The sequence below is a fragment of the Centruroides vittatus genome, unplaced genomic scaffold (genome assembly GCF_030686945.1).
Source record: "Centruroides vittatus isolate TY-2023 unplaced genomic scaffold, ASM3068694v2 contig_879, whole genome shotgun sequence".
NCBI classification, from domain to species: domain Eukaryota; kingdom Metazoa; phylum Arthropoda; class Arachnida; order Scorpiones; family Buthidae; genus Centruroides; species Centruroides vittatus.
In genome coordinates, this window is record NW_027122571.1 from 2,187,236 (window position 1) to 2,200,044 (window position 12,809).

General features: G+C 26.9%; 1 protein-coding gene and 1 long non-coding RNA gene across 4 annotated transcripts in view; one reads left to right on the forward strand and one right to left on the reverse strand.

The window, feature by feature from the left end:
- The window catches only part of LOC136983252 (retinal homeobox protein Rx1-like), a 41,592-nt gene extending 33,169 nt beyond the window's left edge, over positions 1 to 8,423 (forward strand). For all 3 annotated transcript variants that reach the window (XM_067279954.1, XM_067279953.1, XM_067279955.1), the window contains exon 4: positions 6,554 to 8,423. In XM_067279954.1, coding sequence (XP_067136055.1) covers positions 6,554 to 7,198 — 645 coding nt within the window. In that variant the 3' untranslated portion in view covers positions 7,199 to 8,423. The remainder of the gene's footprint in view (positions 1 to 6,553) is intronic.
- On the reverse strand, positions 77 to 10,604 carry LOC136983254 (uncharacterized). The gene is made up of 2 exons (XR_010882004.1): positions 10,379 to 10,604; positions 77 to 250 (listed from the first exon to the last, which is right to left on the reverse strand). It is a non-coding gene; the product is annotated as an uncharacterized lncRNA (long non-coding RNA).
- Between the last annotated feature and the right edge of the window lie 2,205 nt (positions 10,605 to 12,809).

Below are 12,809 nucleotides of genomic sequence, written 5' to 3' on the forward strand. Positions count from 1 at the left end.
GTTTTTATTTTTTACACACTCTGTTTATGCGAGAAATCGAATTCTTAAATTTAAACGGGGAAAATGAAAATTTAAATTCTTAATGTTTCGTTTATTGGAATTCTATTATTTTTATTTTCCTCTTCACAGTACATTGACTCTTCGCTCCTTTTCAAACAACGGCTTCTAACAGGTATTCTCTAAGTCCTTGAGATCAACCAACCAATTAAAGTTATTCTTCTTCATTCTGTTAAATCATTTCCGGATTCTCCTGAATGAATACTTAACATTAATGATAATTAATAGAACAAATAAAATATAGTTTAATGAGTTTGATTTAATGTTATTTTATAATATACAATAGTTTTTTATAGCGAAAAATTCATAATATAGAACGATAGAAACTAAAGAAAACGTTGAATGTTAAGCTTAAATATAGAGTTTGGTTATATTTATCAAAAAATTGAATACTTGTAAGTTAAATTCACAATTTTGCCTTTAAGTTTAAATTCTCAAAACTGAAATACCTTCAACGCAGAGAACAAATAATAGCTTCAGAGAATGTAATTAAAAAATTTTTAAATGATCTTTACTTTGAAATGCATTATCATACAAGAGTAGTATCAAACAAGAGCAAAAAAAAAAGTATATTATAAATAATTCATAATGTAATAAAGACATAAAACCAATGCCTCAAGAGCGTAATCACGTAAAGTGGATACAATATGAGAAGTACTGTACTGTATAGTACATTAATAATTATATAACATTCCTCGACTCAATACAAATAAAGGTTATTTAGCAAATGAAGGATCTAAAATAAACTTATATTATAAAAATACTTTTTAGAAGATGATTAATAGTTAGTTACGTATACAATAATTCAAATTATAATCATATATTGACTATCAAATACGAAATATATAAGCTTGCCAATTTCAGTATGTTTACACATAACTTAAATTTCGAAATGTTTTAAAATTAAATATGAATTAATAATGGATTTTGAAACAGTAAAAATCTTTGCATTTTGTCAGAATAACATAAAAGAAGTTTCAATATTATATAAATAGATTTGGTTTGAAAAACTTGAAATTTATTAGGTCAGAATCTCTTGACGCAAATCTTTACGCGATAAATCTCTTTCTTATTATAGGAAGGATTCCGGGTCCTTCATTGCACTTGCAGGTGTTCTTGATTTTCTCATTGGTAATTCGACACGGATTTCGTTTCTCCATTCCTCATCCATGCTGTCTGATTACACTACGGTTAGGACATATCCGTAATGGATGAAACTGATTTCAGCGCTATCGCCCGTAAGAATATGAAAGCCTTCAAGGTAAAAATTAATGCCACAACGTTTGCTTAAAGTGATAGGTTGGTTTTATTATATTTCATATCGATTATTTCATTTCAAAGAAAATGACTTATGTTCTTCACTTTATGCGATTTGAAAATAGTGTAGAGTACACATTAGGTAGTTCAGTGCTATCCGAATAATGTTTCTAAGATGTTTAAAGTTCGGAATTTATAATGAAATTAAATTTATTCACTTGAATTGTAATATAGCTTTATAAATAAATTCATTACTAAGCTGTATATCTTAATATACGTCTTTTATATATAAGATTTTTTTGAATAAGAAACGTTATAATGTATGTTGCTTCGAAATTCAAATAGAATAGTTCGTATCAACTCAACACGAATTTTCTTGCCAATGAATGAAATAAATTATATGATAAATGATTTAGCTCAAATAGGGATCAATATTATTAGAAAAATGTAGGCTATTGGTTAATTTAATCTATTATAATTCTGTGTTAGAAAAAATAAAATTGTGAAGTTTGTATTCTAGCAATGAATTAATGATTATCATAGGCTAATATTCATAAAGTTCAATAAATTATTTTTTTATTGGAACGTTAATGCAACGATAATAAATTAGTTTTATAAATTGCCATCATCATTTACATTGTAATTTTTATAAATTAATTAGATTATAAAACTTCGTCATTGAATTATCGTAATATGTTGAAGTTGTGGTGGAAGTGAACAATCAAAGTGACAGAGATTCAATTAAAGTATGATAAATCTCTACCGATAAGAGTGTGACAATAAAATTATTAGAATTACTCAACATTTAAGCCTACAAACAATAGTTTTAGTTATGATTGGATGCAGTCACGTCCAAATTGATGATAATCAGTTCAGAGAAATTCAGGATTGAAAAGAACCATCCGTGTCTTTTCACAATGGCAAAGAGTTCGATATCCGATAACACTTTGATTTATGAAAGGAAATTCACAGGAGTAAATCCGGTAAATTCCAAATGTCCTTCAAAAATGATTTTTAATGAATTTTTTGATTGCAACAGGAAGAATTTTCAATGTTTCAAGATTCGTGATTTTGTTATCATAACTTCAATCAAAATCACATTTTATTCCTATGCAATTGAAGGCTTTGATAGATTGAATAAATGATATACTGTGCAGCAGAATACATTTTTGTAGTGTATTCACTAGAGATAAAAGTTAAGGTCATCCTGAAGTAACTATTCAAAAATATCACGAAATATAAATTTTTAAATAAAATTCTATTACTGAAAAAGTGAAATAGTATCCGGAATTGCATATGCAACACGTTTTTCCTGAAAATGTATCTATTTATGCGTTCACTTTTCATATCTTTTTATTTAAAACGATGTCCAATATTCTTTGTTAGCATGAGATTATTGCTAAAGAACATTAAAATGAACCATACAAAATAAGGAGGCAATAGCAATTTAAGTGGATAATGGACATCAGGGGGCAATATTCATAATATTTCAAATTATTTATAATTTATTATAATCACATAATATACAGAAGAAAGAACGGAGAAGAAAATTTAAATTGTATATGCGAGATTCTTAATTACTCTGTAGATATTTCTACTAAAAAAACGCCCTTAATAAAGAATTTTAATTGGTTGAAATCATTAATTCGTAATTATAATGCTTAATAAATTAAATTGTAGAAGATAATTACTATTTTGCATGCTACTTTAAATAAGAAACTAATATCTTTATATATCGGATGATGTGTCATCGAGTAGTTTACTGGAAGAAAAATTATCATTTCACAACAAGTTAATTTGATTAGATTAGAGGATAAGTGTAATTAATCTCTCCTGAATGACAGTTGAAGCAGAGATGGAGACTCAGAAATTTTGATGAAATCAAAAATTATTCTTTTTTAACTTCCTCCAATTAAATATCTATCACTAAAAAATCTTTTCATTTCTATATATAATTAATGTTCTCGGGAATTATTTAATAAGCCAACATTAAATCAATATTATTACGGTAGACTTAATGATAAATTGCAATTTTCAGGAATGTTTTTCTAGTTAAAAGTAGAAAAAATATTGGCATGATCTATTCAGTTTTAATAGTACATACATTGAGTAAGCTAAAAATAATAAGCCTATAATAAGTCCTAATAATCTTCTATTACATACTTTCAATAGATTTTCTTAAATAATATTAGTTTACTGAATTTCTAAATTTTTTTAACAGCTAATTTATATTAGTTTTTATTGTTTATCATACAGGCTTGTAATTACCTTGTGTAATTGCCTTCGTAAATATTAGTTAATCTAAAATAGTACATTTTTAAAGTTGTTTTTAAATGTTATAATGTATTTATTTTTATAAATAGTTATTCACAGTTACGTTTCATAAATTATAAAATTCTCATTTTTTATAAAGATTATTACACAACAATCAGGTCACATTTAGCTAAAATTTAAAGAGAGAAAAATGACGATAACATGTAATTGATCCGAAATTTAGATAACGAAAGCTTAAACGTGAACTCGGAACATTTCTCACATAATTGAACAATTTGTTATATTTTGAAACAACTAGCGATAAACAAACCTATATTATCTCTAAACACGAATGGTAGTACCACAATAGTATAGAATGGTACTACCTGATACAAGCCGAAAATATTCATTTCCGGTGTACACACGTGCGAATTTAACACGTGATATCCGGTCATGCGATTATCATGTTATATTGAGGTAAATATCAGATGCGACTCGTCCATTATCTTTTCGATCTTTATTGCTTCCTCTCGATACATAATCTATTGCATTCTTACATTTAATAAAAAAAAGAAAAAAACTATCTTACATTATAAATAGCCTCATTTAAAGTATAAGAAATTAAGCAGATGTTAAATATTTAAATTTATTGTTTTTTTTTGTAATTACAGTTATAGTTTTATTATTTCTTAAAACAAATTTCTTTTTATTTTTTATTTCATATGTGTATTATTTTTTTAAATTTAGAATATTAAATTAATTTTTCCCTTTTATCAATTTATCGAAGAAACACCAAAATATTTTTGAACGTTTGTTTTAAATTACATTAGACTTTGTTTTTTAATATTTATGTTTTTATATAATTAGTGTCAAAAGCTAGTTCCCCACCAGAATAAGCCATATAACAGAATTTAAAACTTTGTTCTAACACTAAAATTCTTAAAACTTCACAATAATTTTTAATAGTGGTGAAGAAAAATGACTAAATAAAACTTAGGCCTATAGCCTATATAGAATTTCAGTCATTATTTCATTTTTACAAAGGAATTAGAATTTTGAGCGTACAGATATTCGACAAGTTAAAAATATTTGCGAGGATACAAACATCAAGTATTTTAACTGACTATAAAATCACTCAACTTGTACATCCTAGCCGGGGGCAAACAAAAAGTAATTATTGTATAAGTATTTTTTCATTTTTTTCTATCCACACTAATTACTGGCCAGATAATACGATTCTTATTGCGTGCCAGACTCAGTTGAAATTAATCGCCTCGCAGGCTGCTGACAACTTCTTTACTTTCATTGTCTGCTAATGCAGAGTGTAGGGATGAAACTACACCTCATAGAAAGACAAATCGCACTAGTTTTTTCATCTCATTAATATATATATTTTTTTTTGCATAAAATCGGCAACAGGTATTTTTTTAAATGTTTTCGTGACATCACAAGTCTTACCTGTCAAATGTCAAACGTGACTTCATCGTCTGAAAGATAAAGTAATCTAACAATGTCACCTGCCAATTGCAACCACGTGAGACTGCAAACGAATTGCTCATTGGTCATAAGATATCATGAAAATCGGAAAAACCTCACAAGGTTTATAAGAAAGTAATTCTTTTATCTACATGGGACTGCAGTAGATATTGGTCAAGTTCATAAGTAGGAATTAAAATTTTGTGCTTTCCTTAAAGAGATGTCATTTTATCCCTCGGGCAGTAATGGCGATAGGGTAGTAGACATGGTTCACTGACTTGACCGCCATCTGCTCCTATCAGGGTTAATTGTCGATGCTGTCACAAGGTGTGCTACAGCATGTTGATTGACTCAGTCGATATATTTTTTTTACCTAACATTGCAATTGATATAGAAACGCTCCTGATCAGAATTAGAAATAGCACGAATTAGTTTTCGTTTTTATACGGTTGGTTATTTATTTGATAAATTAATCAGTAAATTATTAATGCTTTATATATTTATAAAGTTAGAAAAAAAATCTTTCTTCCATTATAATTTTTTAAGCTTAGCTTTTATTAGAGTTTTTATATAAATTTTATCATTTATAACTTTAAAAAATTGCACATATTTCGTTGTAGATTATATTCTACAAAATATAAGCGTAGATTTATTAAAATTATAATTGCATTCTACTTACTTATAATTTGTTTTCTTAAATTGCAGAACTATTTAGAACATTATGTAAACAATTTAAGGAAAATTCATTTACTAGTTTTACTGACGAATAAGAATTAAAATTTTCCAAATATAGTTAAACAATTAGAAGAAACAACAGTCTGTTCCATATCTTCCAAAGCCAACTTTGCTTCTCTGTTCAATTCACACTTACAACTGACAAGTTAATACAGTGAGGAAAATAATTGGCCAGGTTAGGATAAAAATTACTTCATGTCACGCAGGAGATACATTAACATGTACACCGAAACTTACGAGGTCACGGAAATCGTGACGGAGTTCGCACTTTTGCGCGTTAACTAACGTGCACAATTGGGCGTGGTTAAACAATTCATTGCTGTATTACATTTAGGAAGTGATGTTGTTTGTCCAATTGATCTTTACTTCATAATTTGAGTAAATTTGCATAGATTATATAAAACAATTCGTTTAGTATTATTGCGATTTAATGAAATTAAATTGCCGAATAAAATTAATTTTAAAATAATTTACGTTAGAAAATTATAATAAAACTGGTTAAAGATTAAGTATTAAGATAAACATATTTTTAATGTTTCCATGATAAAGAAGTAAATTTTTAAAAAAATCTTTAAGAGAATCATGATCATAAGGCCTATGTCTATTTATCTAGATGTGATGGAATGTTTAATAAAGAGCTGTACAATTATATTTTTTATATAATCAGCATTTAATTAATTTTTATATAATATACAGTTATTGTATATAAAAACAAATTAACTATTTCATATTTAGTTGTTTAAGAATTCTCTTTTTTTTTTTTATTTCGTTTCAGGTTTGGTTTCAAAATAGACGTGCTAAATGGAGAAAACAAGAGAAAGCAGCCGGAAGTCAGGGTCAAAGTTATATGCCATATAGCACTTCTCCTAGCATACCGTCCAATCCTCCAACTAATCCGTCAACTACTACTGCACCAACAATTGGCCCCTACGGTCCATTGGTTTACCCAAGGAAGCAATATGATTCTCCCTTATATGGAGCGAGTTCTCGACTTCAACCGTCCTACCTCCCTCCAGTAGCAGGAAAACTACTGCCTAGCTCTACTTACTTATCAGGATCACCATATACGTTAAGGGACTTATCACCTTATTCTTCAGCAGGATTGCTTCCTACTGTGTTGCCCACATCATTCGGTCCTGGATACCCTTTCCATAGTTTCCTCACTAACTTATCCGTCCATAGTAGACCAAAACTGAGTCTCACTGATGTTCATCCTCATCCTACACCTGTGACTAGTGCAGAAAACTTTGCTAGTTTTTTAGGTTACGCACCCACCACTTCTCAAACTTCGAGTCTGTTGGGGAATCCAGCAGATTTGGATAGAAGAAGTTCAAGCATAGCAGCACTTCGATTGAAAGCCCGTGAACATGAAATGAGAATGGAAATTCTGAGAAAGGCTAATGGGGAATTGATTAGTTGAATTATTTTATATAATTGCTACATAGTTTTGAACGAAAATAAGATTAAAATAGGTCTATTTGAATGAATAATATGAGTTCTTCGAAAGAACTTAAAGTCTGAAGAACAAATTATAAGAATGAAATATTTTGATGAGAACGAATGGTACAATTAAGCGAAATTTAAATTAATATGATAATATTTTAAAGCTTATACACGCATTTTAAATGAGAATTTAAATTTAAAAAATTTAAAACAAATAAAAAAAAACCTATTATTTAACTTTTTAAAATTTTAAATAGGTTAAAATAATCCGAATAAGATTTAAATGAACAAGGAAGAAATATAATGCATCTTAATTAACTGTAAAAAAAGTTTATTTTTAATAACACGATTCGAATTTTATTTGTGATCAAATTTTCCAGATTCAAGATTTTAAAAATCAAGTAATCTAATTCTGAATGAATTTGTGATATAAACGAATTCGGGAATTTCAGGGTTTATAAATGTATCCAATACTGTATGTTATTTATTGCCTTTGTCATATGAAGTCTATATGACGTCGTTGTTATCATTGTACAGTGTACATTATTGGATTACCTTCTCCCGATAAAAATTTATCGTTTTTTAACGCGAAAAAAAAAGTTAAAATAGAAACTGCCTCGCAAATTACTGTATATGCACTCAAACAGCATTTATTCTGTGATTATTATTATTATTATTATTATTTTTATAAATATCTAAAAATAAGCCGAAGGCATCTTCTAGAAAAATTTCTTGCCTTTAAGCTTAATCTGCATAACTAGTTTGTATTATATGAACACAATAATTGCCTTAATTGTTACTTTAGGGACCTATAAACCTACTTAAATCTGCGAGCAATTCCAAGGTTGCATACACATCATCGATATGAAAATACTTCTATAAGATACGATCGGCGTAATTCGTTACAGTAAGTGACTAAATCTCAAAACTGAAGGCCTTAAAAAAAACTATACTGTGCCTGAAAATTTGCCGTCCAAAGAACAAACTTTTTTTTATATTGATTTATGTGCCTCTTGATATTGTTAATGCACTTAATCTTGAAAAAAAAATAACAATTTCTGCACGTTTGGGAAATGGTGACTATTCTTAAAACATAATTTATGTTCACTTTATGTACAATTTAAATTTTATATGTCAAACAATATGGCGAAGGGTTTCGCTATGTTACACTTCTATTTAAATAAATACTTCTTTAAAGTAAAGTTTTGTTTATTGATTGATTGCAATGTTTTAGATTAAACATAAAATTTCTGCACTTAATTCTGATAAATTAACACCAACGAATTTCTAATAAATGAACTAAGAAAACACAAACTTTTATATTTAAAATTTGATATTTTAATTTGTTAGTCAGTTTAATTAGTGTAATTTATTAAAAGAACATAATCATTTCCACTGAAATTCCTACTTCAATGGAAATATAATGTACAGATGATTATCGTTTATTTTAAATTGAACTTCAAAAACACTGAAAATACTTATTTGTAATCATATTTTTCTATATTTGTTCTACCCTTCGTAGTTTTTAAAATAATTCATATTTGTTTATCTCCGAAAATTTAAATTTGATTATCAGATGGGAATCTTGAGATAGGAACAAGTCCCAAAGGGGAAAAAATCTAGCGAAAAAGGTTTAATTGCAGATTTTTCCCATTTGTACCTCCAGGAGCCCCTTAAAGCACTTATCTGTATTCACCAAACCCATTTATTAAACTAAATGCTCCATATAGCCCTGGTCACAATTACCGTTTAATCATACTTAAGCCCACTTTGTAAGGAGAAGAATCTCAACTAGCAACTTTTTATAGAATCATAACTCATGCTGTAATTATTATGCTTTAAATAGTTTTACTTACTTTTGCAGACAGTAATTTGACCTAAGTAATTTGTTTTCGGTTATTTTTATAAGTAAAAGTAATAGCTAACAATCATTTTAATTAATTAAAAAGATTAAGTTCTATGAGTCAATGAGTAAAATGCATTAAAATGCTTTGTTAAACAAGGAAGAGTTTAAAAGTAAATCTAGTTTTTCTTGTTTAATGTATACGCTACTGTAAACTTTTAGATAATAAAATCAAGTAATAATAATAATAATTCTTAAAAATTCAATTTAAATTATATTTTCGTGTTAATTAAAGATTAGAAAAAGTAAAGAATTTATTAAATTTTAAAATATTTTCGAATAAAAATTAGATAAATATCCTGATCTGTACTATACGACATCATACTTTAACAACATTCATTTTAAAGAAATTATATCAAACAAGCATAAATCAACCTTATATAAAATTTCATTTAACTCGTATGGTTTTTAAATTATATATAGGCCTAGTTATAAAATAGTAATTTTGAAATTCCAGAGAAAGCTAAATTTTATCTCTGAGTACACAACCTCCTCCTCTAAAACCATCAACAAGGTTAATCTATATCAATAAAAACGGACTAAGTGACAAATAATCTTTAGAACTTCAAGCTAATATCCATTTAACACGATTTCCTGTTTCCATCTGTCATTAAGAGAAGACATAAGCGGTTTCAATCCGATAATGATTCAGTTTTTTTTAATAACAATGTCATCTGAAAACCGGTCAGAAACCAGAGGGCTGATGTCACGCTTAGAAAATTCAGATAGCTCTCCACTTTTCCCATTTTCTCCAGCATCAAAAGAAGTCATTTAGACCATTGCAAAAATTTATAATCTTCTATGCTGAAGCTTATTTAAATGGAAAGATCAAGAAAGATAAATAGCTATTTTGAAATGTAATTTCTTCGCTTAAAATGAAAAATTGTTTACATTCCTCTCTTTTTTTTTATGTGTGTGTGTATTGTTTAAGCTTTAAAGTGGGAAATTTAAGTAATGCGTAATTTAATTAAACGATTTTTATACTATTAAACAAATACTTTCCTTAAAAGGCGGAAAAATAAATTAGGTCTTTTTATTTTTATTTTTAAAACTAATATTAACATTTTAGCGAAAAAATAATAAGGAAATTAACAAATAAAAAACTGTTTTAGGAAAAATTTATATAAAAATTTTCCTTGTAGAGCACATTAAAATTCAACTTAAAAAAAAAAAAAAAAAAAATGTATAAGAAAATAGTCATAGACTTTTCGTGCAAAAAGATTTACTTTTTAAGAAAATCTCAGTAGCATTTACCTTTCTTCTCTATCCTCCCTCAATGTTGGTTTTCGTGATTTTAGTTTTTCCGGCTGTAAACTTCACAAAAGTGATTTGTTTGTATAAGAAACGTGAATTGGAGATGCATGCATGAATTGCTGCACGCGAACAATTTGGAATTTCCTATTTTCTGTGAAGTAGCATCATTTTGTTTTCAAACAATAGACTCACGTAATTGTTTAAATTTGTTCTGTTTTGTTTCAAACGATAGCTGAAAAAAAATAAAAAATAAATTTTGTTTTCTTATGTAGCAAATTATGCTGTAAGTTACTTAGGAATAATTCTTTTTTTTTTTGAAACAATATAAAACAATAAGTAAATATAAGTCTGTTTAGCCTATAACTTAAATAAACCTGCAAGCTATAACAGAAAAACTGTCACGTTTAATCGAATTTTTTAGTGAAAGCGTGAAAACAATAATAAATCTTTACTGTATTTTTTATTGCTTTTAAATTAGAGTGAAACTGTAACTTGTTTATTTTATTTAATAAATTGATGAGACTATTTCTACTTTTTCTCCTTTTTTCCCCCTCCATTAGCACAAATACTTTTGAAATTTAAGAGATATTATAAACAAATTTTTTTAACAGACTTGAGTGAAGATGAAGATTATGGGTCCCAACTCTAATGGGCTGGAACCCATTCAACTCTTCCAAATAATATTTTAATTGACGCTGACCTCCAAAGTTGAACTTAAACTAAAATTGGGGCTGAACGGCATCACGGGCGCCAACCTTTTAGAGTTGGTCCCCGTGATGAAAATAGAAAAATGGAAGATAAAACAAAATGGTTGTCAGCCAACAAAAAGACAGATTCATTAAAATTTTAATTATATTTTTAATCAAACTAAAATACAATTAAAATTAAATGTAGTGTTTTTCATATTTAAATTATAAATTTTTGCTTTCGATTATGAAATTATAATCCGATGAATTAATTTAACTGTTTCGTTTCTGCCATTTTCATTTTTATTTCACAGGAAAATGTAAAATCAAATGAAATTAACAAAGTGTAATTGAGAAAATATGCCGTACGTTTTTCCTAATTTATACATTGTTAATTTCATATTTTTACAACATAATTTTATCGAATGATTAATGTGAAACGAAAAACTAATTTCCTAAGTGTTACTTTGTCGATATTTTCCGATCATAAGTTGAAATATGCTGTTCAGAATAATTATTTTTATATTTCTGTATTACACATGATACTAACAAGTGTAAGGAAGAGCATTAAAAAAAAATAGTAAATTAAATTTTTATATTTAAATTTAATTATAATAAATATTTTATTTATTATTTTAAGTAAAATATTCTCGGAGACAAAGCAAGATACTTTAATACAGTTGCAAACAATATATTTCAAGAGTATATAAATAATATGATACAAAACGTTTTTGTATTAAAAAAAAAAACGTACAATTCAAAAGAAAATTTAATATAATCTAACATTAACGACAATAGATTTAATTATGGGTATAACATAAAATGTATAACGTTGTATGGAAGAAAAATTTTCACTTTGACCAATGATTTCCGTCAAAATGATATCGAGTTGAAAACTAGATCCAATGTTAAGCCAGATATTAACACACGAATAAAAATAATTATCAAATTTATATTTTTTCCCACGAATAAAAGGATTAAACATAAATTTTATATACAGGTTTATTCAGTTTTCTAAAATATTCCAAACTTTTTTATTAGCATAAGGTAGAATTTAGGTTGGAGATTAAAGCTTTCATATAAATTTATATAAATGAAAGTTGTGAACAAAGAAAAATTGTTACTTTCCTTCAATTTTTCTATGTAACTTCATTCTCAAAAGAATTATTATTTTGTTTGATTTTACAAAAGATTACGATAAAAAATACATTCTATCGGATCTTTATCAGGAAAATTTAAGAAACAATGAACAAAGAAAAAAAATAGATACGAGCTATTGGCTATGGGTAAGAGCTTTTAAAATGTATTTTATTTTTCAACATAACTGTATGTAAGCTACATTAATTTTCTTGTTAATATAAGAATATGTGTACAGTGTTTAATTTATTTACTTATAATTATTTGTGAGCATCATTCCAGTATCATGCGTGAATGTTGGTTTGATTTTGCTACGTATACCAAAACTAAGAAATTTATAACATGTTTTACGAATTCTAATGACTTCAGCAATGTTTATTTCATTTTTCTTTGTCCATTCTCCTTCTTACTGTAATAATAAGGTTTTGTACAAACTATTTTCATCTTTTTCGATTTTCTTATGAATTTCTCGATAATCTAAATACAAAAGAATCAGTAAAAATAGTCAGATTTATTTATTTTTTTAAGATATATTAATTATAATAGTTACTAGAATTGATAACAGCAAATAATAATATTTAAAATTTAATTCTTAAATTAGACTTATA